The sequence below is a fragment of the Bombus pascuorum genome, chromosome 9, assembly GCF_905332965.1.
Source record: "Bombus pascuorum chromosome 9, iyBomPasc1.1, whole genome shotgun sequence".
NCBI classification, from domain to species: Eukaryota; Metazoa; Arthropoda; class Insecta; order Hymenoptera; family Apidae; genus Bombus; species Bombus pascuorum.
The window spans coordinates 1,907,857-1,934,516 of NC_083496.1; the positions used below are offsets into that span (position 1 = coordinate 1,907,857).

The following is a 26,660-nucleotide window of genomic DNA, read 5'->3' on the forward strand; positions in this document are numbered from 1 at the left end:
GCGTGCGACAAACTCAAGGACCGTTCAAAGGACCATCCGTAAACCGAAAATACTTATGTGAGTAGAAGTTAAGCTAAAAAGATTCGGTTAATGGTGGTTCCTTGGGTTTATCGCGGGTCAGTGTAACGAGGGGTAGGCCTTGGCGGCCAGAACGAGAGGACTGGTATTTCGTATTAAAAATAAACAAATGTTCCGGGTGTCCTCGACACAGAGATACCTAGTCGATATCTTCTAAAGATATATCTTCCACGATGATCGATAGAAAAACTGATCAAAGTCCTGTTCTACGACCATTTAGCGAAGCGACGCTCTTACGATCCGCTGCAAAAGGCCAATGGTCTGTGCGCAACCAAACTGCATTAGGGAATAGTATCGGTGCGATGGATCTGTTAGGGAAAAATCGGATGAAAAAGTTGCGGTCACGTCGCGAGTTGGGAATTAACGAATGACCGCGAGCCGGTCGAACAAAGAGGCAAGCTATTACGCGTTTGTCGTACAGCAGCGAAGACAGCCAGAGTGCACGGTCTCGCGCGTCGAATTAATTAAACTGAACGCATTGTCCCCGCAGGCCATTTACCCGTAATATCTATAAAGCAGCTTCGTGCCTCGAAGGGACTCATTACGAAAATTGATACAGATCTCCGGCAACCGACGCAACCGGTTCATCAAGAGAACTCTGATTAAACAGACGATTCCAACCAATAGGGAGAAGACGATAGAAGAGTACCAGGTAGACTAAAAACAAGTTGAAAGTGAGAAGGGGTAGTAACAAAGAGAGATAGATAGAGAAGGGTTGTAAGGGAGAAGGGAAAGGGAAAGAAGCAGCCAGGCAGAGAAGAAATGATATTGGAAAGGGAATTCAGAACAGAACCAACGGTGATCCTCTGCACTTTTCGCAATTTCTGGCCAACCTGACCGAAAGGGAGAGACACCTTACAACACCTTACCTACCCGATTCTGGTCCATAGCCGCGCACGGTAGTTACCAAACCGATGGAGAAGAGGATAAAACGAAGCAGGGACCGGCGAACTAATCAGACTCGGCCAACCGTAGTCGTTTCCCCGGAGAAGCGGATGCTTCCTCTCGGCGGACAGGATAATTTAAACTTTCCTACACGATGCACCGCGTCCACGTATCTCGATCACTCCGCTAAACAGAATTAGATACGAGCATCAAATTCAAACGTTAACCATCTCGCCGTCTTGTCTCGCCACAGTATGCGCATCCTCTCCTCTGCCGTCTGATCCTCGATGGATCGTTTTGTCCGCGTTCTACAAACGGAGTTTCCAACGATGCTCGGTCTCCGTTTCGTCTATGCTCGCGTGAAATTCGAATAACTCCTGCATATGTTTCCAAGATAAAAGCTCTCGTCGTCGACGTCTGAAATACGACGATGAAAAAGCCACCGATGGAACTGTCCCGCACGTGCGCGCAGACAATTTAAACTTTCCTTTCCAGCACGAATATCATTCGAGGGTTAATTACCGGTTGGATATGGCGAGCTGATCAACTTCGTTCCGTGTCGTGCGTTCCTATATAGACCCGGGATTGCATTCCCGGAATCTGTTTCCAACTCGAATCAACGATTCTTAAGCTACGAATAAGGCCAACGATTTCTGATCTCGTTGCTCTTCTTTCTTCTTTTAGAAGTTCGGCGAAAAGGGAAAAGGAACGTATAACGGAGTACGTGTTGAGTCTCGTTTCACGTACGGAGTACGAAAGAATCTGCGCGTGTGTTAAGTCTCCTTTGGTGACAAAGGAAGGAAAGAACTGCACAGTATCGATAAATAAACGCGAGCTGATTCGTCCGACAGATCGTAGTGTAACAGTTTACCTGGTTTTACCGTGAGCTACAAATTAGGATAAAGCATATGTAGCTACAGCGCTCTATATCCTTACCCGCTCTCGTCCTTTCTCGTTTCGAAATCCGCCATTGCCCGCGTTTTTTCTCGTTCGATTTCCAACGCATCGCTTCTGTTTTCCACCGATCCACCATCACCACCGTTCCTTCAGTTTTTCCCCAAATATTTTTCATACTCCGGTCCACCGCGTTCATATCGGCCACCGATATAGGTAAAACCACGCGGTCAAACCGCGATTATATCGACCGTAAACGCAAAAAAAAAAAAAAGTGGAAGAAACGCCGACCCAGAATCCGGAGCGAAACGCGTATATATAAATCGCGATCGAATATCGATCGCCGAGGTATGTGGTACGTACACGTATACCTGTGGAGAGCACGAGTCGGATGGGCACATGCGATTCGCTGTACGCGGGACGTGGATTTTCATCGAGGCCGGACTCCAAAGCTCTCCATCGACGGATCCGATCGAACTTTCGTTCCGTCTTCCCGTTAAACCTCTTCCATCGAACTCTATCGGTTCGTTTAACGTATAAACCTTTCCTTCCAACCCATCCTCCACTCAGAAGACACCGAATGTTCAATTAAGGCGATCCCTTTCGAACGAGCCGGATTCAAGAGGATCGGAATCAACGTTAAAACTCGACGTCCAAAAGGTTTGGCGAAGCGCACGCGCGTCCTTTAGGGTGCTCGCGTGAAACAGAGAAGTGAAAAATTCACAGATGACACGAAAACCGAGGCAATTTAACTTTCACGACGAAGTCGAAAGTGTGGTGCGCGCGTGCTTGAGCCTCGGCGAAGCTTTTGACGAAAGCCACCGGGTATCGGCGGTCAGGGGAAAAGGACTTTACCGGAACTGCTCCTAACGGAATACATTACTTCTTAATCCGTTTCTGGCGAAAATGTGCCCAGGGAAAACGAACCGGAACGTTTGATGGCCCGACCGGGTTTAACGGTGATCAAAAAATATTTCAATTTCTGCTGCAAAATTTATTTTCAACGTCCTCCTCCGAGGATTTCGATACGAAACATCGGAGAGAGTCGTTTTTTCATCGGGACTGATTATCCATTTTTCCACTTTCACCGATAGCTTGCGAGAAAGTTGGTTCGTTGAGACGCGTAATACTCTTTAACGATCGATTAAAGTTGCTGCGATGAACCAAATATCGCGCGATTGGAAGATCGTTTTGAAATATTCTCGGTACAAAGCGGACAAGTTGTTCGATTTTCAAACATTCTTCTCTCTTTTTTCGCTTTTTCTTTCCTTCTTTTTTCGTTTCGTTGTAACCAACAATAAAACCGAATCCGCGTAACGCGGTTAACGTCAAAAACTACACTACATTGTACGCGACCTACATTGTATACGTAACTGTGGTCCGGAAAGGACATAACGCTGGAACCTCGTAACATGTGTGCGCATACGACAGGAAACCTTCCGCGCGGCAACGCGTATAAAAAATCATCGTCTCGTCTTCCTTTCATTTTCATCTTCCGGATACATGGGTGCGATAGACCGGCACGATATCTGGAATTTGTGCGAGAATTTCTCCCGCGTCCGTGAAGCACGTGGATCTACGATAACACGCGTCGACGTTACGTTGCTGGAATCGAGGCTGACACGGTATCACGAGGAAATGAGAATTTTCGAATTTAGGAAATCGTAAACCACGGAAATTTCGTTATCCAGCTGCAACAGAGTGCGCGTATCACGCGGGTTAAAAGTATCGGCGCGGGGTGAAGTGAAACGAGTCAACGATTTACGAGACTGACAGTCGTGCTTTAACATCTTTATTTCGCTGCCACTCTCGCCGAAAATTTATCGCCGGTCCGTTCATCTTTCCGTGGCCTGCGCAGTTACAAAATACCCTCGTTAATCGACAGGCTTACGTCAATTACGCTAATGAGCGCCGCGAAACGAACGCGAACGGCCAAGTTGCCATTACTCGAAAAATTAACGCTTGAAACGGCCCGGGGCTCTTGCAACGCGCTACGAATCCGTTTAAAGGTACGCTTCGTTCCAATTTTCCGTTTCGAATTTAATTCTGATCACTCGTTTACGGCCAATCGAATTAGTCTCCTTTGCCGTTCGATCTTCCCTAAATCGGCGTATCAAATTGCCACGTTTTTACGAATATCTTTCGTCGTTCTTTCGAAACGTTCGCGAAACGAAAGGAAGATGCAGTAAACCCGTGTAAGTACAGCGTGGGACATACGTTCTACCGCATCCTAGAAACCTGAGTTACGCAAACCACATGGATTGTACCGGTTCAGCTGTAAATCTTTACATATTTTATAACTGTTAGTTTTCCTGTACGTGTGTGAGCAAGAAATACGTGGATTGCATCCGAAAAAAAGAAGAAGACAAGAATGTTTCAAGCCCGTTCTATCGCGTTATAAAAGACCGTCTTATACGAAAGTCCACGGTACCAACGAACATCGACGGAGTTGTAAACGACTAAATAAACTCACCACCGCTTCTCGGTGTGTCAGTGGGGCCAGACCGTTGTCGCAATCCTGAAACAAAGAAAAACATTGCCTCGTTACCTTACGAATAGTGTACTGTATATAGATAAAACTAATAAAACTGAAAATAAATTTTGTTCTCTCGAAAACGGATTCCGCGAAGAACGAAAATCCAGCGAGATCTTTCGAAGTCTATGGTCCAGGCCTTTTCTCTCCCTCCATTGTAACCTAATAGCTAGATTAATTTTCAGAAATATTCGAAAATTACCGCGAAACTTGGCCGACCGTGGCAACCGCTCGAGCGAAACGTACCCAATGAATGCTCGCTCGTAAGTTGATGCGCTCCAGCATTTTAATGAGTCTCATTTTTTTAATAATTAACACCGGTTCCAGCCGGAACCGGATCGCTTTTCTACATCCTCCTGGCTACAACGAAAATTCCCTGCAATTCGTCGGCAAGGTGAAACGACGGTGCAACGATGAATCTTGAGATTCTCTTACGCGAGTTCCTGCCGAGAAAAAGGACGAAAATAATAACGAACAACTGCAGGAGGAATATTAACGGATTTATGACACAGAAGATAGTCTACGGCTCGCGTTTGCCTGGGTTTATGACACAGTCGCGAATCTTCCGTTAGTTTCGAGGAATTTTCGTTTTGACAGCTGACAGCCGCTGAAAAGAAGGATGGTGTTCGAGGGGGAAGCAGAAAGCGAGGCGCGTTGGTTTCATTCCGGACCGCTATACGTGATGGACGTTTTCGAATATTAGGCTCAGCCGGAAGGAACTCGACGATGATACATTCATCGATGGTACATTAATCGAATGTAGCAGTTATCTACCAAACGAGAAATTCAGTGTAACGGTTTCGTTCCCATTAAGATTTAATTGACGCTTTCTAAGATCGATACATCTCCGTTTATTAATATCATTTTATTTAGGTGAATCGGTTAAGATCAACGAGCGACTATATTAGACGACTGTGGTCGTATTTTGAGATTAACTTTTAATCGATCGAAAAAGCGTAAAAATTAGCTTAGCAACGATAGAAATTGAAGCGCTAATTCCGTGACATCGACAACGAAGAAATACGACAGGAACTAATACGAGACTATTACATATTTTAACGAGATCTGAGAGCCGTCAAACGCACGGTATCTGTAGCGTAACAAGCGAAATTCACGTGGCAAACTCTGGCCGAGGAAAATCGTAAAGAATTGGCGTTGGAGGGGGTGAGTGGAGGGCGCGCGAGGTGTTCCAGCTGACTTTTCTCACTCGAATCTTCGGTGTTTCTCGTTCGTCGAACATAAACGGCAAAGTTAACGTACTTACAGCTCCCTATCGGAGCCAGATCCCCATCGTGTGCGCCGGTTTTATATCTCCTTCCTTTGCCACCCTCTCCAACGCTCCACCCAGTCCTCGACGACCTTCGCCGCCGCCTGTATAAGCGCGAACCCCCGCCCCCGTAACTTTCGCATTCAAACTTTATCTACGGTACTTTTTGAGCGCAACGTCAACTCTACATCCCGCATGCCAGTCCCCTCAAACTCGCTGAATTACAAATCGAACGTGGCACCCTGTGTACGAAGAAGGAAAAAGGGGAATAAAAGCGTCGCGAGCAGCGACGGAACGAAAGAAAACTGAAAGATGGAAGGAAAGAAAGAGGAGAAGCTAGAGAAGAGGAATAGAAGCTCGGTTTGGGGATTGAGAAGGAGGCAGAAACGAGGGTATTTCAATCTCGTTCGTTGCCTCTACGCCACTCCGACGCATCGAGTTCGAAAACTTTCGCTTCTCGGCTCGTCCAGCTGACTGAGTTTTTCGAAGTGGTAAAGAAACCGGATCCCGGTTCAGAGATCGTGCACATTCTCGCTGCTCACCTACACGCCACGCCCCCCTTCCCGTATCTTCCTTCCTCTTTTGCACGGATGGTCTCGAAAAAGCGGGAATGGCCTTCCGCTCGGCAGTTTGTTTAACGAAGCGACCCGGTAACGGTGGATATTCTTTTTACCAGTAGATAGGAGAGGGAAACTTTACTCGCTCTTAATTCTGTTTACAGTAGCGACGAAAGCTCGTCAGAAGTTTAGAGAGCGGGATAGATTAACGAGCGTGGTCATAAATCCTCGAATTCCGGGGTCGAAAGGCAGCCAGAGCTGCGTCCACCACGCTGAAAATAACCGTTTACTTTGCCCGTTATCTGGATCGTAGAATGGAACTCTCACTTGCTGTAATTGCATTCCAACCATTGGTCATTGTCGTCCTGATAAACCTTACCTTCTTTCCACTCTTCCTTAGATCATAGAGTTAAAAACCGAGCAACGACCGTTCGTAACGCTATAAATCGACGCGTCTCAAATTTTCTTAAATCTTAGAAATTGTTCATCGCGAAATCTCGCAAACCAAGCATTCCGCGCTCAGTTCGTTTCCATCGTCTTCCTTCTCCCTCCTCGCTTCGTTTCCATACTGTTAGAATTTAATCTTCAAGTTAAGATTAATAATCTGTGGAAGACACGATGTTTATGTTAAAATAATATTGAGTGATATTTATTAAACTGAATTACAGAATCAGACGTACATAAGCGAGTGATATGGTATAATTAACAAAGTATGCGGATAAGGAATTTATGGATCGTTGACATTTGGCCAGTTACTCTCAGACTAGACGTAGGTAGTGACCCATGATCCTTAAATATTTTGAACCCCACTCTCTATACAGTAACGAGTATGACCTGTGTAAGTGTCCTGTTCAAATGCCTGTGTGGGTGTCTGTGTAAGAGTATTTGTGCCTGCGTCTTGTGCATACGTCTTCTACGATGGCACCCCGCTGGGGGTAGCCACCCACATGCTATATTTATTTTTATTTTATTTTTTTTCACCAATAAGATATAACACTTTACCAAATGTCCATAAGGACAAATTGTAAAAAACCAAAATAAAATAAAAAACTTGCGACGTTCAAACAAAAAAAAACGTCTTCTACGCCACTTCCATTTTCATCTTCTTCCACTACAAATTAATGGTTCCATCCTCCGACCAGTCGCTTTCTACGTTGCATAGATTAAATTTGTCTAAATTTAAATTCGCGAATGACCATTCGTCGTGACGACGAGGGGACGATAATGGATACGTCGTGAGCTTATTTTTATATAATAAAGCAGTGTCTTTACGCGGCTCCCTTAACGGCGTTCCTCGGCGAACGATTTGGCAGAATGGTCCCCGAAAAGTCATAAAAGTCAACGAGGACGAGAACGATTCGGTGGCAGAACTGGCGCGAAAAAACGAGTGAACCTCGTCATCGAGGCCATACATGGCGGCAGTCGATGGTTGGTCGTTCGTATAGGTGAACGCAACTCGGTTGGCGGGTTCTTACATCCGAACGACAATATGTATCGCACGTATGTGTGGGTCGGGTTGTAAGTTTAACAGAGGAGGGTACCGGCAAACGAGAAAGATAAGAGGAACGTGGGTAGACTCGCTACTTCTCGCTGCCGATAAGAGATCACACCTAACTTAACCTAGTCTTTGACCTAGGACGAACGACCGGCACCAACCCTTACCAACGACCTGCCGTTCGCTCGAACTGGTTACGCTCCTAATATCTTTCTACTTTTTCTTAAACAATAGAACCACCACACCAGTCAAATCGAATGGTCTTACAATTTTACTTTAAAGTTCTTACTCTTACTATGTTATATTTCCCCCTCCCCCCCCCCAATGATGTAGTGACACTCGTAACGAGTTTTATTTTGTTTTTTATGTATTCAAACTGAAAACAATTTGGTACTTGTCAAAGTGCAAAAGGGTGCCGTTTATCGAACCACAATTAACCAGTTCCCTCGTTTTGTACAACTTGCCACACGTTTTGAACATTTTTACTGCGTATCGTTCGATATTATGATATCAGTTATCAGATCGCAACACCAGCAATATCACGCCATTCAAAGTGACTGATTCTACAATTTTATAAATGTGTCGATCCTCGTTTAGGGATGATGGTCCCGGATGGACTAATAATACCAAAAATGTATCACATAACATGGAATTCCTTCTGTAGGAAAGTAATAAACCAATAAATATAAAAATATTCTATTATTACGTATTTTTTAAAGATCATTCGTTTTGGGTCGGTTTTAGTAGAAATAGCTTCGTGTCAACTACCGGTAGTTCTAGCGTCAAATAATGGAACAGCGTTCTTCGATTATCATACTGCTAGCTTTTTATCGCGCCAAAAATACTACAGGACGTTCCATATATCGATCGGATCGAAAATCGAAACGGATTTTGCGAATATGAACGCGCTAACGGAAGACGCTACGTAATTTTTGTAAAATCGAGAACAGAGATAAATAACTATCGGTTTATATTAGGATGTTTAAAATATTTCTTAAATCTGGCTGTTGTGCGTGTTTGCTTTCTATTATCGATTTTTGGAGGATCGATAACGCTAAGAGGCAGGAACGCGTGATTTACGTAAACGATCCACTAATTGCTCGGAGCACCATGCGAATAATCTGATGATCAGTGGCAAACAAATTGCAGGCGAACACGCGCTACTTAAACCGCCGTATTCCATGATTTTCCAAGAGATCTGCCACGTAAAGAAACAATCGTGTTTGAACCCCGTTTGTTTCACAACGAAAAGTGAAACTTTTCGAAGCAGCGTCGAACCGCTTCGAAATGATAAAATTTATACGAAAAAGTAGAAGGAAAAAAGGTAGAGAAAAAGGAAGGGCAGATCTAATTTGGCGAATGGAATAGGACAATAGGCGATGCATCGAAACAGCCGTCGCTATTTAGGTATATTTCGGTGTAATTACTGGGTTAATTCGTTTCACGACAAATTTGCTTAACCGCGATCGGCCGCGAATTCACGAATTGCGAAGCAAGAGAAAGAGAAAGAGTGTGTGAAAGAGAGAGAGAGAGAGAGAGAGAGAGGGGTTGTATAATGGGGAGGTAGAGAGGTAGTTCGGATCGAATGTAATTTACAAAGCGAACGAATTCCTGGCTGTTCCGCGGCGAGTGAATCGTGAAAACACTCTCGGAACCATTTTTATTGAAATATATTTAAAGCATGCGCGGAAAAAAGGTACGACTCCCCTTTTGAAACTGTAGTTACGGAATCAACGACAGAGGGCGCGGCAAGAGGAGAACGAATGGAAAAGCAAGAAAAAAGAGAAACAAAAAAAAAAAAAAGGTTGAAAAAAAAAAAACTAGAACGATCGCTGCAAGCTGTTGGCACAGGCCCCATGCACGCTGCAACGTGCACGTATGTGTGTATAGATTATCTAAATGGATCGTTCGTATGTGCCGGTACACGGCCGCGCATCCTACCCTGGTTCTTTTAGCTCGTTGCTTTTAATGACGACGTTACGAGTGGCTTCGGTGCTCGCCATTATTCGAATAATTTACGGCAAATGTTTATCTAAGATAATTGTCCGAGCAAAGTCTCTTCGATAGTACACAGGTAGGTATCCAGGTAACAGGCTTGTTCGTTTACATAATAAATTATTTATCGTAAACGAGGATGTAACTGGGCATCGATGTTTGCTGAAAGCCAGCCGATCGAACGACCTTTTCGACGAAACTATACATTTGGGTTAAAAATTATTCGTTACGTGTAACAATCTGCTTTACATAGTTTCACGTTTTGTTAGCCGTGGCGTAATTGGGGAAAAAATATCTCTGACGATTCGTTGGAATAACCGATAACGTTTCAACGACTTCTCTGGCTTCTGTACGTGCTGCAACATTTGGACGCAACGAAAAGCGAAACAATTCTTTTTAAAAAAATGTTACCATCGAACGCACGGAAGCAATGTATCGATACCGCCACTGGCTACCCAAATAAATTGCGCAAAACTGTTACGAGCCCTTCGAATTTGCCCGCGGCAAATTCTGAAATTCAACGGTGTCTTTGGCATTTGTCAACGAAAGGGAAAGAAAACCGATCTGCTTGGGACTTTGCATTGGGTTAGAACGGAAGGCGCGATGAACGAGATGGAATCAGGTATATAGCGTATCAAAGGAAACGCGATCGAAAAACGAAGACCGAAAGAGAATTAATATCTCGTTGCGTTTACCGTTCGATTCTGACTGGGAGACAATGCGCACGTGGCGAACGAACCTACAGGATTATTTATCTTGAACCAGCGAAATTTCTATGTGCAACGTCAAACGCACTCGCAAACGCTGACCCGTTTACATTGTCGTAAAATCAATTCTCTGCTCGGCGCACGTAATAACATTATACCAACCACGACCAAGTTGATCTTTTATTAAAATATCGTCGAAATGGCAGGGTCGAGTAAATAGACGAGGATTATTAAAGCACGTTTGGTCTGGCAAGTCAGTTAATAGCACGCGATTGTGAAATCCATCGGCGAACTGGAACTCGACCGGGTCGTAATATCGATGATAAGATAACCGAAGCTATCTGGCGTTTCAATTTTCTAATTCTCTGAAACGGCGATTGAAAGTTCCCTGCGAAAGCAAAGCTATTCGTCACCGCGTATCTACCATTATCACGAACCCTTCGATAGACTCTTGGATATCCACGACCAATTTATCACTATATCGCTATCACGGTATCGGCAACGGTAAGAAGTTGAATCTATCGCCAAGAAGGCAATTCTCTGTCAGCTTGCAGCGAGCGATGTTTCAAGATGCAATAACGAAAACAGCTAGACGCAACTGAAATCTAAGAAGATCAATGCCGCCCATCGGTTTTACTCGTTGTCGCTTCGAAATATAAAAGTCAAGGTTCGCTTAAACTTGCATCGCGTCTGCGATGAATCGGTCTTTGCCATAAATAAAGAACGATAACTTGCGCGTACAGAGCTTATGTAACCATCGTACAACCTTCGTGCTCGACGGACAAGACATCTTATCGAGACATTCTCGTATCCTGATAGTCCTTGTTACGAACTACTCGTTTCCTTTTTCTTCGTATGAAAACCAATATCGCTTTGCACGGTGTTCTCTGCGATACTCCTTCCGCGTGATCTCGATAACAATAACGATAAAATTCCTCTACACGATCCGCATTAACCGATCCATCTTGTTACACATCGAACGATTGCGGCGAAAACTTCTTGATCCATCGTGTATTTTCGTCCAGTCGCGGGGAGACGCGATCGCGTTGAAGCGCGTCAACGGGAGTCGTAAATTCCCGTTACGATTATACGAATCGACATCACGAGCAGGGCGATCCCCTTATTTCTTTTGGGATAATAGGGGTGTTTGTTGTTGAATACAACTGTAGTCTACAATTACATAATATAAATATGTTTACATCAAATTACAACACTTAGAACGTAGACAGAAATGATTCGACTTCGTCGTGTCGGAAAGTATAATGATCGACCCGAGGGTTGATAGAGTTGGCGCGTTGAATGCCGAGAACTTGTTAGAATAGTAGACTTGACTGTCCGATGAGCGAAAGAACGGTAGAGTTGGCTGTCCGAGGTGTGTAAGAGCAACAGACTTGACTGTCCGAGGAGTGTAAGAGCAGTAACAGACCCATCTCGTACTATTTAGGAGGAAAGCTCGATGTGGGTGTACACTTTTTGAACTACGAACGCGGATTCGTCGTTCACACTTTTAGAAAAGCGAGGGTAACGATCCGCGATGCCCATTGGTTATAGCCAATGTTAATAAACAACATACGAGGAGAAAGTCTCCTGCATATGTGGCTCGTGGGTGTCCTTGTTCCTGGGAAAAACCAGCTATTTCGCGGGGCACATCTGCTTTGTTCGTAATTAGCAAGAGCGTGCAACAAACTCAAGGACCGTTCAAAGGACCATCCGTAAACCGAAAATACTTATGTGAATAGAAGTTAAGCTAAAAAGATTCTGTTTATGGTGGTTCCTTGGGTTTATTGCGGGTCAGTGTAACGAGGGGTAGGCGGCCAGACCGAGAGGGACGTCGCACGGACCATCTCGCGCGACGTAACACATCGTGTCGATGAAAAGTCAAAGGATCCACGCGGCAAAGAGTTCGTAGAACCGTCGCACCTGTCCGCTTCTTCGCGTTTTCACCTGCCATCCGATTTAACGGAAAGGATTCCCTAAATCGCTGCTGCGTCGAGTGACAGTGTAACTCGTGCTGCGATAGAGTTCCTGTTGAGTATTTTTTAACGTATCGGCCAAGCGTCACGCGTCCGCCCAACGAAACGGACAAAGCAGACGTGTTTTACGTAGCCGCGCGGAAAGTAACGATCGTCCGTCGTTGTATTCAGCAATTTCGCGTACGTTCCGCGCGACCCAGCACCACTAGCCGCGTGTATACGCTGGCTCGCGTGCAACAGCAAGGTGCCAGCTCGGTGTATCGCTGAAAATACGAAAATTCATTGGAAATTCCCGTGACGCGTTGCAGCATGCGGGATGTTTTCGAGCGTGACGATAGCTCGGACGGAATCGACTTGGCCAGGAGCGCAACACACGCGACAGCCAACGCAGGGAATTAACTAAAGCGCGGGATGGAACAAAATGATCGTCATCAGGGTGGATAGAAAAAAAGAGAGAGAGAGAGAGAGAGAGGTAGAATGAGAACGGCGGGTGAAAATGAGAGAGAGGAACGGGTGGAACGATTTCACGAGGCGAAAAACTTGGCCACCTGCGAAAACGAAGATGCTTACGGTTAAAGGAACGACCGGCCGTTCGAGCTAATCGCGTCGAGGCGATACCAATACGTTTCCCCTGAAAACTTCTTATCGCCGCGAACGATGTTTCCTTCTACCGTTTCCATATATCTTACGTAGACGAAATGTACTCGTCGACACACTGCGCAGGATAAAGCAGGATAAACGTTAATGCAGACTGTAGCCCGGTGTGTACGATTTACCTCGTTGTTAAGAACAAAAAGAAATACAAAGGAGAGAGAAGAGAAAAGAGACAAATGGAAGGAGAAAGAAAATAGCAAGTGAAAAAGGGCGAGGAATCGAAAGGAAAGGAAGAAAGATGGTGACCCGAGAAAAAGCGGTGTAAAGGAAGAAGGGAGGAAAATAAACGGAAAAAAAGAAAAGAGGAAGGAAGGTGAGAGAAGAATGCGAAAGCAGAGAGAGAGAGAGAGGAAAGATCGAGAAAGGAGAAAGAAACGGAGCAAAGGAAAGCAAAAAATAGGATGTCGTTCGAAATAATCTTCTTTTTCAAGATTCGTCCATCGAAAATTAACGAAATGGTTTTCGGATCAAATTCGAACGCTCGATCCGAAGAAACGAACGAGCGCATTGCGAGCGGATCGTACTAAAAATTAAATCGACGCTTAAAACAAAGCACGGCCGCGGATATCGCTGCTAATGAATATGCAAGAGGGCACGGGCTTTTCATAAGCATTCCAGGACCCGGGGATTTCAAACGGTGCTGTCCGGTCGGCGCGCGCCTTGCACGCGATAGTAAATCGTTAAACTAAAATTTAATCTCCCGATACACGTGTGCTCCGTCCTCCGTGCGGACAGTATGCGGCAAATCTCAGTGAAACAGCCGTCGTGTACGTCGTCTAAAGAAAAATTTATAGCTCTAGCTGCGACGCTTTCTGTTCACGGGATTTAATCGCGAATTCCTGATGACCGATCCGTCCGAATAGACGACGATTAATCGCGCCATCCTGACATCGTTTACGGAAATTACTCGATTTCAATTGGACGGGTAATTGCAAAATTACCATCCGCTTGTAAACCTAAAATGTATAAATCCGTCGGATAAATTGCTACGAACTGTTGGAAATTTTCTTTGTAATTTCTTGAAAACAGGAACGCCAGTGAATAAAAAGAAACGAAACGCTTTATACCGCGATAAATACACTGGTATGTACGGTACGAGCCGTTGAAAAGCTACGTCGATCGATACTTACGTGGTAACGAAACTGAGAAATTGGCAAAAATTGGAATTGATCGGTTTGCTCTCTAAAAGGCTCATATACTCGTGCATATAAAACACTCGATGTTTGCTTAACTTTAGAAAGTGATTACGAAGAAACTATAACTTTCGCGTGTTTTCTATAACGTAGTCCGATTGAATCCACGAGTCGAACGATCGTCTTTGTCTTTAATAGGTTGCAGCTAAATATTCCAAGTTCCATCGTATACCATCGAATCTTCCCGACCATCATTTTCCAGTAACGTTTTCTCGATCTCGACGAAACGTGTCGTTCGTCATGGACAAGAAGTGGAACGATCTGGTGCTGGTCGTGTCGGAGGCGAAAGGAAGGCGAGAGGAAGGGAAAAATCGCGGAGCTCGGAGCCGTGTCGACAACTGCGTTACGCGATCAATCGGAAAAACAGCGAGACGAAAGAGTTGGCCAGAGGGAAGCGGACCGACTTAGTCGGCTACGTTGGCTGGCAGGGGAATTTTTTTCTCCTCTTCTCGGCACCGTTCACATCGACGGCGCGTCGTCGGTTACGATTCCGCGACGAGTCTACTCACGGGGCGAATGTCAAATCGTTACGCGAAACTTTGCCATTGCAACAGGATTACCTCTAGCCCCTGTTCCCAGCCGGGCAAGTCGAAAGCTGTGTTAGACGAACGGAATATAAATGAGCGTAACCCGAAGACGAACTGGATCGATCGCGTGCACGTGATAAGGCGGGGCGAAGACGCAACGAGACAGCTTCCTTCGAGGTTCTTCGAGCCCGAGAACACGTGCGGAACATTTCAAGCGGCGATTTTGATATCGAGGATCTGCCGCAAAATTCGATACGAGTCCACTATCCTTCCTCTCCACTCTGTATACCTGTGCGTCTGTGTGTATATATGTGCACGTATACGTTTGTACGTGCGTATACACGAACGTAGACGCGAAACGAACATACCAGTGTACACGAGATCGAACCGTGACATTATCGAGGACATCGGGGATTCTTTTTACAATCCTGCCTGCTTCCGACCATCAATTTTTGATCGGCGGTGTATTCATCAAGGATGGCTTCGATAGGACGCGAAATCTGCAGAGAATAAAGATTTTCTGCGTTCGATGCAACTTTCGAGAGCACGTAGAAGGCAGAGGGAAAGGGATGGGGATAGAAGGTGGGCGGGAAGAGGTGACCAGAAAGATCGAAGAGGGATTAATATCACGCATCGTTTAGATCGTATTTTCTGGGAATAAGTGGAACGTACGGGCCGTGTCCGTTTCGTTTGACCTATCTTCCAACCTGCAGTTCTTCGTTCGCTACGTTCGTTCCGTTGGCTGTTTGGCCGTACATCCGCGTACAACAGCCCACCCCAAAGCTGCGAACAAAGCAACGCCGCAATATCGTACGTGATTTAAGAAAAGTTTTCTCCGAAATTGTTTTTGTCATAACCTTTTGGAGTGGTTCCAGCGGAGCGCGGTGCCTAAGATAAGAATTTTCCTCGCAGTTGCTCGCTGTCACGACGGCCAATATCCAGAATAGAGGGCAAAGACAAAGAACGAAATCGAAGCAGCCGATAGCAAAGCAGGCGAACGAGACAAAGAAGCTGATTAAAGGCATTCGACGTACATTCGTGTACTCGTTTCAACGTTCTTCTTCTTCTTCTTCGAGTAACGAACGACTTAGTTCGACTTAGATTCGAACGACGAACGATCCTTCGTTCCGCGTCTCTCCCTTTGGTAGCCTAGTCGCGTTAACATACCGCGTGACAACTCCGTGTTTTTCGATAAAGGAGAGAAAAAGAATTTAGCTTTGGCGACAGCGGAACGCTGTACGAGTTTTAATTGGAAAAATAAAGAACAGTCTCGCCTCGGATCCATTTATTTACAAATTCTCGCTGCTCGGAAGTTTTAAGCTTTCGAGCCGGTCACAGCCATTATCGTCGCGACGCGATAAGGGAGAAAAATTAATTTCAAAGTACGTGGAGGAGCACATTCTCGTAGAGTAGACGTCTAAATGTTTAAGAGGGGACCCGTCAACGTTCTAGAAGTCATTGAGACAGCACCGTTGAAGGGTATGCCGTTAATTAATGATTCGAATCTCATTTATCATTACGGTCAGGTCGCTGGAACGAGCAACTGTCTGGCATAACAGCGTTCTTCTGCACCCTACTTCCTATACTTTCGTCTTCTTCCTTCTCCTTAGAAAACTATACACCAGATACACCGGAGCCTCCGTTCGCTGCTACCGCTTTTCTTCCGCACCATCTTTCCTTCCTCTCACCTTTCTTTAATTAAATAACTTCAAGACACTATCCGTTACTTCATCTACCCACTCGACCGTTCGTCCGCCAGCAGTCTACTTTTCAGGTCTGAACACGGGATGCCCATTAAGGTGAATTCAGGGAATTCGATATTCCCGATATCCGGTTGCTTATCCCCCTAAACCGCCGTTTCCTCCTGTTTCTCGGATTTTCGCGAGAAACAGCTTCCCGTTTCTACTTTCTTGGAAAAAAGGAACAGAATCTGAAGACGGCTACGCGTTCATCCTTCGCGTCGAATTTCTCTTTTTCTTCTTTTAGCGAAAACGTTTGTTCGCTCGTCGTTCCTTCGTTCGTTCGCGCCAAACGAACAAAAACGTTCGCTCGTTTGCTATAAAAATGCGGTCACAGCGATCTGTTGGTAAATTCATCTGCAGCGATCTAAGAAACACTCTTACACCGCTTATAGAGCATTATTTTAATATTTTTTATACTTTAATTTTAACTAGAAGCGGAAGAAGAAGGAACATTCGCTGGCTCGCTTCGTCCAAGTGCACCCCCGTTTCCTACGTTCGTTTATTCGTTCGTCTATTTGCTGGAGAGCAAATGATCCGATCGGCTACGATTGATTGATACGAGCTCGTTGATATTTCGACGCGATACATTTACGCGTATAGCGTACCATGATAGGTTGATACATCGGCCGGTATGCATGGCACGACACGGCAAATACAGCAGCGATGTTCGACGCGAATTCCCCGCGATTCCACACGGTTTTTCAACTTGTTATTTATTGCGACGCCAGTTGTTTTCCTTGCCTGGCTTCCTGGACTGTACGATGTCCTCGATATTCCGGAAAGGAGATTCGGAATCACGATGAAACGTGACGGATGATAGTGGAAGGAAGGAAGAAACGAAGGGAGAATCGAGACGAAGGGGAAGCCCATTGTCGGTATATCGCCGGAGCTGTCTTGTCAGCCCATCCATTATTCAAGTCGCGCGACTTACGGGTGCACCATACCATGCTATGCCACACACGAGTTCTCATTAATTCTTCTTTATATGTTTGCTTAATACCGGCAATCCTTCCACCGGATTGCATCTCGTTCAACTTGCGCGACACGTCATGCCAAAAAGCTCGAACGATCAACATCGTTGACCTCGATATCGATCTTTGGGAATCTTTTTCATAAATTGTAAATTGCCAAGAATTACGCTTTCAACGTACGATAGGTCGTTCTTGTTCGAAGTATTTGCAATTTCAATTTCGCGTCGAAGAAAAACTAACGTCGTACCGCGATAGACGCGTCGATTACACGCCGTCATCGGCAAAGAAGCCATTGAAGAATCATACCCGTTAATCTGGCTTGTCAAAGCTTCTAAATTTTAATATTATCGTTTATTGTTAATACTTGGCAGAAATTAGATGACCTAAAACGGAGTTGATGGGTTCAATTTCTGTGCGACTGGATAGAGTTTCGCGCGTATTAAGCGATATCCAGACGCTTGGGCGAATGAAGAGCGGAACTATCCTGTAACTAGCTAGCAGGGCGCGGTCAAATCGACACACCTCGTTCTTTCAGCCTATTACGTCTCATTAAACGTGATAATTGTAACATACGACGCATCACCCAATTTTCCTCCGGTTGCAACAACACAAGCTACGATTACAAAAACTAATAACTATTACAGACTATAAGAGATAAAAACGCGATAGACAATTTGAAAATTCAACGCTCAGTTCCACATTACCGATATTATCTTGTCGTTTGGTCGTCTCTTGAAATGATAAAAATACAAACTGATACTTAAGAAGCATAAACGAATGGACGCGTAATTTTCATGTCGCGTGCCTTTATAAGAAGATCGAGACTAACTTGAGCGAACAGACCATTAAAACGACCTAGATCGATAGTCTGTGTATCGATTCCGTAGATGCTACCAATAGTCTCCGGATGCAGCTGCTGAAAGCTGGACATTTGGTCGCAATAGCGTGTACGAGAGAAATTCCATTGCAGCGAAGTCGATCGGGGCGCATACTTTCGTCGGACGAGGAATTTTGAAAGGCGACGCGATTCCATGGCACACACGCTCTCCGCCACGAAACCGCTTTCTACATGCGGCAACAACACGCACGGAACACCGTATCTATAGCGAAATCAATGATCGACGGGGCTGATGTACATTGGACATCGAGTTGCATAACCACAATCGAAATTTCGAACCGTCCGCATCGATGCGGAGGACCGCGGATCCCGTGAATTTCCGCGCGACCGGCATTCGAAACGAGAATCCGCGAGAATATCATATTTTAGCTGGCAGAACCCGACGCTGATTCGGCCAAAGTCCGAACCAGACACGCTACCGGCATCTATACACACGATTCTCGTCCATAGAATGCGGCGTTCGAAGTCTTGGATTATTTTTGCTCGTCCAACAATTTTCTACTATTTGTTTCTGCGTTGTTTCATTCTCGGTGCCGTTTTAACGCGAAAGACGAAAAACAAACGGATGTTCGTCGGGTAAAAAATTACTCGAATCCTTAGAAACGCGTGGTTGGAAATTTATAAGATTTCAGCAACGAATCATCGACTTTGAACATTTTCGTATTCGTAGTAGCGTTAAATATCGATAAACGGGAGATTTAAAAATATTCGGAATTGCAGACACGTCTCGAACGAACAAACTGTAAGTGGCTGGACGATAAAAAGAACGAGCATCGTGAAGAAGATGGAAAGCGTGGCGGCTATACGAGGATTCTCGATAAATTAGCGGAGGGCACGCAGCTGCAAGAATACATTTGTTTTGTTAATACATCGGGTCGGGTTGCAATTAATAAATGATACCGGTTTCTTATCCGCGCTGAAACTATATCATCCATTGTACACCTCTCTTCCATCCATCGTCTTAATTACCGCGCTGTCGTGCCACGTCCCCCACGTGTTGTCCCCCAGCACCTAGCAAGCTTCGTCGCGAGAACTAGATCGTGCAGATTAAGTCGTCAACGGGTTGCGCGTGGCCGTTAGCGAATCGCGAATTTCGAGAGCTGTAGGCTAAAGAGCTTAGAAGAGCCATGACCAGGATAAATAGAAGGCAGTGTCTTTCCAATAGCAAAAAGCGAAGCTACCGTAGAAACGTTCCAAGGTTTTGCTCCGTGAACATGCAGCCCCTGTTCCGGTAAAAAATCCAATCGATACGGCCTCTGTATTCCTTGGATGGTATCGAAGAAGCTTTTTGTGTAATTATTCCACCGGATATCGTATAGTTTCATGGTTCTTCGATGTAATCGAGTTTCTGTCATTTTCTAAGCGTTCAAGATCGGTATCGATAACACACGAGAGATAATTAGGTTAACTCGGTCCATTGGAAAGTAATGGAGGGTGCGTTGCGGCATTGTTTTCCACTTGGTTCGTAGATTGGATGTCGATCGAAAGAGTTATTAAAGATATTCCATAGCGAAGAGTGGAAAGAATGGTTTAAGAAGTAGCCACGATTTCCTGGTTCGTCTTCGGGTTATAAATATCGTTGGAAAGAAGTTGATCGCGTTACTTATGTTTTTCTCGGGCTTCTTACTCGGCCGCGTTGCCGGGGCTCTCCGTTGACGATATATCAAGCGCAAAAAGTTCGTGACAAGCTGAAAGGGGAATCGCATTTCCGTCGACAATAGCGCGCCGAACGCGATTCATTTCTCCATCAATATGATTGGATAGTTGATCCTGATGGATGATCAGCATCCGTCACTCCTCTCGGTCGGCTATACTTGATTCACTTTCCGCCTGATCGGCGAAGAAATGCAAATTTGTCAATGATACGACACCGACAGATTCCACGTTACACCGTGGCCGTGGTATCATCCGGTAAGCTGTGCCCCGTTGCAAAAAAGAACGAATCAGTTGCTCGAACGTTCTCGTTCGCCGAAGCGATTGCGATTCCATGCAAAATGTAATTTATTTCGTTCATTACGAAACGAAATGATCCCGCGAAACGGGACGATCTGTTGGTCCGATCGGAATTACGATCGCGGAAAAAGCGACGCGCGACGAACTCGGTGGACGTTATAACGGCCGGCGATCAACCGGTCCGATTCTCGCCGCGCTTTTTAATATTAATTCACGGTACGCCGTGCTAATTTATTCCCACGAGGCTTTGATCGCTTCGCGCGCAAATGACCAGCCACGGCACGCCTACGTTTCGCATACGTGCGTATGCAGCTGCCATATTACTCGTCCATACACGCGATGCCCCGTTTGCAACGTTAGTTTTCGCTAATGTCTGTCCTTTGATAAATTCCGCACGGTGAAACACATCCGGAATTCAGTAGCCTGCGCCATGTGCACGCGTTCCTCGTTCCAGCCGCGCTACTAATTTTCCTCCTTCCTTCCTCAGCCCGTCATCAGCTCTCGTTCCTCCGTCTCTCCTCTTATTTCTCTCTCTCTCTCTCTCGTCCTCTTCCTCTCCCCCATTTTCTCTCTCTCACAGGACCTCTCTTTCTCTCGATAGTCATTATTATAACCGAGAGCACGTTAAAACGCTTCCCCATTTAATTCCTGTACGTAGCTCGCGGATGGAAATTTCTTAATTAACGATTAGTAATTGGAGCCACTTCTTTGGCCAATCTCTCGTCAATTTTTCTCCGGGTTAATTAACTTTCCTTTCAGCTCTATGTCGGCTCTCCTGCGATCGAAGAACGGCAGGGGACTAAGAGAAAAAGGGTGAGCCGGGCGCGGTGAGGCGGAGAATGGCGGTCGCTTAACGCGTTTCGATATGCATGTCTCGCGTGTTCCGAACGACTATGTTGGGACGAGTCGTCCTCGTGCTTAACAACTTCGAATATGTTGACTCTAAGTTGACTCGCCGTTGCTACTTTACCGGTGCGGCGCGACGCGACGCTGGCATAAGCCGAGCTCGAAGGGCAAATATAAGCGTGTGCACCGAGTGCACAGGTCGAAGGTGAGAGGGAAAGATGGCCAGGGTAGGGGGCTTGGAAGGGAACGTTACTTCGTTAGCAGTTACGTCATAGCTTGCGTAACACGGCTAATCGCTTCCAGGTTTACGCGCTTATTACGAGGGTAGAGCAGGTCGCTTGTGAGGGTGAATCGATGTAAAGCTCGGACTACGCCAACCGATAAATCAGTTCACTAAATTGAAGCGCGTGTTACGTAAAATATCGACGAGCTGGTCGAACCGTAATCCACGCGCGCTTTTATCCACGAAGAAATCGATACGTCGCTCTCTCCAAAATCTAACGTCGACCATACACGATGGACCATTGCCGTTGAAAATTTTATGGCGATCGTATCTTTGGAGATCGTAGGAGGAGAGGATTTTCGATCTGATTCGTTCGACGTATTTAGAATCATCTTATGAAATACGAATTCGTGGTAATTTAAATCCTGAACTCGATGTCAAAGTTCTCGCTACAAATGCCAGTACAACGTGTATAGGTCTTTCCAAAGAGGGTGACAAATTGTTTCGTCATAGTCCCTGACAGTGTCGTTGAAGTTTCTAAAGAATGCTCGATCCAGATGTCGAGTCGCTCGGTCCTTTCGTTAAATCGTGTTTTTCTTCCTCGTTGCCACAAATTCTAAACTTAGATCGCGATCATTTGCTCCGAGTAAAATAGCTACGAGAAGAACGCGCAACCCGATATGAAACTGTTGTATTTTCACAATAAGCGTGAAGGCGGTACGACGCGTAAACTACGCAAGAAATAATTGAAAAGCGTTTCATCGTGCGCGAAACTTTCGCGTCTGCGATACGTAACTTGACCGGCTGTCACTCCTGTTACGATTCCGACGACAGCAATACGCAGCGACGAATTTCATGAAATCCACCGTTGCGTTCGTCGTCGCGCACAATTTACACGGTAACGAAAACCCTGTTCGTGCGACAAAAACCATTTCGCTTTGTTTCCTTCGATTTCACGAGGGAAAAAACCAACCCCCGATCATCCATGCAAATCCCAATCGTCCTGGAATCTAGCAACTCGCAGCACGAAAGCTCGAATGCAACAGGCTTAAAACGCCTTGAAAGCGGGCTCGATTAACGGCAACGAACGAAACGTGGTCGATTAAAGCTCGAAGGATAGCGTCGTTCGGTTCCATCGGAGACGAAGACATCGCGTCCACGTGATTACCAACCGGACATCCTCCCTCTTTCTCTGCCTGCTTGCCTCCCTTTCTCTGTCCGGTGGATCCAGCAGCTTATTCGCGATAATGGCGCGTCGTAACGATATTTCACGGTGACCCTATATCAAGCGAAACTGCATATGCAAGTACGATCGTAGATAACGAGCAGCGGCTTTGTCCGGACCCTGTCACGTGTGCGGCTCTGATTTTGAGAAGCGTGTGAACGCCGGAAATTACGCCAAACCGGTTGTATACGCGACGTCGATCTCACGGCACCGATAAGCCGTTTTTCACGAGCCGACTTCAATCTAAATTACAGACAACACTCGGTATCGATCCGAACCTCGGTGACTTCCCCTCGCGGAGTGCTCATCGAATACGATTCCGCGGCGTAACCGGCACACCAGTTAACCTACTTTCGTTAAATTTCGCACCGTGTCTGTCATCCCGCTCTAATCGGGCCCGCCGTTGTTGCGAGCGTAGGAAAGCGCGATAGTTGCGAATAGAAACCGACCGAGTAGAGATGCCATGGGTTAATTCCGTATCGTCTGCTCGTTTGATCGTAGATTCTGGACCCGTTCCGGCCGTAAACCGGACCAGACGATCTCGTTGTTTTCGACAACGTAAATTTTCATATATTTTCGAAGATCAAGATGCGATCTGATCGATGTTGCAAACACGATATTGCCCTGAATCGATCACTGTAATTATATTTGTTACGCCACGAAGCTTAGTATAGGCCGTATTTCTAACCGTCGCTCGTGGTCCTACAGCGTCGCAGACAGATCGTCTTATCTGCCCGACGGAAAATATACAATGTATCGACGAGCGCATAATTATCACCAGGCAGCGAGTTCCAAAAACGTCGATTTCGGTCCGTCATTTCATGCACACAAAGAAGGTGGCGTGACCCGAGCGTAGTGAGTGTCACGACCGGCTCACTTTAAAATCGGAGATAAAGATGTGGCGGCACTCGGCGACAATGTATATCGCTGAAGTGCCTAATGAACCATCAACATCCCAACGACCCTTCCACCGAAGGCTCTAGAAGAAAGAGCGCGTGGCAACGGCCGCGGACGCCTGGCAAATGCGTGGACGGTGGGGATGTTGAGGGATAACAAAAGAAAGCGATCGGATCCGATCGAAAGTAAAAAATCATAAGAGCTTCAGTCTTAAAAGGTCACGCTTAGAGCTCTGAAGTAGATTGTAAAACCAAGTGTTAGAAGAAAAATAAAGTTTCTTTTTTTTTATTCTTTTTTGTTGTTCTTTTGCATAATTTTACGTGACATGAGAGTCGTCTCCCAGAAAAGACAAAGAATTGATCTAAGGGCAATCAGTCTGATTTGAAGATCAAACGACATACATCGAGAGGTCCGACGATTGAAATTAAAGTCGCTTAGTCTAACGAATTCATCGAGAGATATCGTAAAGTCGGGTCGAATTTCTGCAACGCATTAACTGTATTCATCGCTAAATAATTTGTGACGTTATTATTATACAATTTATTGTTAAAAATACAAGTTATATTAACCTGTTAATACAGTGTTAAATTCATTGAACTACCTCTGTCATCTTAACCGAGACAGGGGAACGACTAATTCGTGGCGTCGATTATACGAATCGTACCGAGAACTTCCGCCTCTCGCTGACGCGTTTTCCTCGCGACCGCGTCTCTCCGCAAACGGTCGTAACAATATTGGTAGACTCGAACGTTTCTTCAGTCATTACAATTAGACCGCGAACGTAGGGAATTCTAATGTCAGAAATATACAAATGGACGTGATATCGTAAGACGCGAAATACATAAAACATTACATTAACAAGTACATTATAAATTTACATTTAAAATTAGATATTCGCATCCTACCAATAGAAAGTTTGTCGTTGAAAAATTAGCATGTTAATGATCTAGCGCAATTCGACCATACGTATTTTTGTTGCCAGTAGGCAAACGTAAAAAGAGGAACTCGTCGATTAAGCGCAAACGGTCAACGAATTTCATAATACATGGAGGAACGTGCTATCCTTTGGTTAGAGAGGCGCAATAGCGGTGCCGCTTGTTGTTACGAAAATGGCTTAAGCCGGCGTTAATTAAGGGAGGCTTTAGCTCGTACTGACTATAATCACCCGCGGCAGGCGTCGCCATGGTGACTACAGAATGCGTAGGAAATAGCCACGGGATGAGAAAACGAATGAGCCCAAGAAAGGGATAGGAGCGTGTGGTGTACGACTGTTTTTGCACTACGGCCGCGTGATCGTCGGTCATTTATTACCAGAATTCCTGGAAAACGATACAAACCAGAGTTCTCAACGACAAATAAATCGACAAATTAAACAATTCGCTAAAGAAGGATTGTTTCAGTCGTTTGAGCTTCAACGTCTTAAATTTCGATCTTTTTTTTTCGAGTTATGCCATTTCCTTGAAGTTTTTTTATTATTTTATTTTGGTTTTTTACAATTTGTCCTTATGGACATTTGGTAAAGTGTTATATCTTATTGGTGAAAAGAATAAAATAAAAATAAATATAGCATGTGGGTGGCTACCCCCAGCGGGGTGCCAGCTTCGTTTTTTCTAAATTATATCTTTTATGCCATTATATTTAACAATATCCTAACGCAACAGAAAATACTAGAAAATAACCACGAGTGTCTTCACTGGTATCAAATTTTTTTTTTTTTATTTTATTTTGGTTTTTTACAATTTGTCCTTATGGACATTTGGTAAAGTGTTATATCTTATTGGTGAAAAAAAATAAAATAAAAATAAATATAGCACGTGGGTGGCTACCCCCAGTGGGGTGCCAGCTTCGTTTTTTCCAAGTTATATCTTTTATGCAAATTTCGATCTTGAACTTAATAATAATAATAATTGCACGAAATAATCGTTGTTGTATATCACGAGACATCGTTGATCTTTGGCATAGCAACGAAAGGATGAGATTTAACGAGAAAGAATATCAAAAACGAAGAGTTTCGCTGAGTAAGGTCTTGCTAAAGTAACTGAAGACGTTTGTAGTGACGTGTTTGAAAGAGAAATCGAATTCGCGTTAGCTGGATATATTTGAAATTACAGGAAATTGTATCGCGTACGCATGTTTTACAATTAAAGAATCTGTCGTCGAGGTAACTAATTGTCGGGAGAGTTTAAAAGTAGCGAGTCGAAACTTTCTACGAGATACGGTCGCAAACAATCAAACGTTCGCAACGTATTTAACTACGGTAGCTAAATGTACTTTGTGCTGTACTCGAAGTAAAGTTAAAGATTAATGAATACGGCAGAAGAAGAAACTGTAAGCTTCCCGGGATTACGAAAAATAAACAACGTTCCGGTCTAACGTTTACGTAACCTCTTTAAATTAAAGAACGAACATTCTTCGTTCTTAAAAATGATACCGAAAGAAAAAACCTGTTTTCTTCTTAATTCTCGAACAATCGGATAAGAATTAATAGTTGAACAGCCAGTACGATTCTTTCAAATAGCGCGACTCGGCAATGGAAACTCGACTGCGATGTCGTTCGTGTACACAACTGACGGCGAATTTCGCGATGAGAAGCTGAATTCGCCAAGTCGTCGCTTAAGAGGAAATCGGATCGCGAAGCACGCGCTCGTAAAATAAGACGTTAGAACGATATTGCATACGTGTAACCCGATTATCAAGAGAACGGAGAAATGGTAAACCGATTTCACACCGATGAACGCGAATAATTAGTCGAAGCAACTTACATAAGTCGAAAGTTACGATTATGTTGCATGGATTTCTACGAATCCACAGATCCCTTTGTCCCGACCAAATCGAAGTTAGAATATTCCACGATACACGTTCATACTCGCGACAGAATGAAAAATTGTATAAAATAAATTTTATCCATAACTGTGATTAAACGTAAATTGGCTTTCGAATCTTAACTACGGAGCATTAAACTCTCGCTAAGACAATAGAGCGTGGTACGAAAGGAAGATACTAGGTATTACTTGCACCGAGGATATTTACTAAGAAAGTAATTTTAGAAGAACACCGTCTCTGAGTTAATGAATTCGAAAGTACGAGAACGTCGCAGAAATTCAACTTTCCTAATTGAATTCGCTTTATTCGGAGTTACCCTTCAAC

General features: G+C 44.8%; 2 protein-coding genes across 2 annotated transcripts in view; both read right to left on the reverse strand.

The window, feature by feature from the left end:
* The window catches only part of LOC132910274 (B-cell receptor CD22), a 342,114-nt gene that overhangs the window by 249,542 nt on the left and 65,912 nt on the right, over positions 1-26,660 (reverse strand). The window contains exon 3 of the mRNA XM_060965833.1: positions 4,331-4,375. Within this exon, the coding sequence (XP_060821816.1) occupies positions 4,331-4,375 (45 nt within the window). The remainder of the gene's footprint in view (positions 1-4,330; positions 4,376-26,660) is intronic.
* The window catches only part of LOC132910293 (H/ACA ribonucleoprotein complex subunit 3), a 155,104-nt gene that overhangs the window by 15,003 nt on the left and 113,441 nt on the right, over positions 1-26,660 (reverse strand). The gene's annotated exons all lie outside the window — the stretch shown is intronic.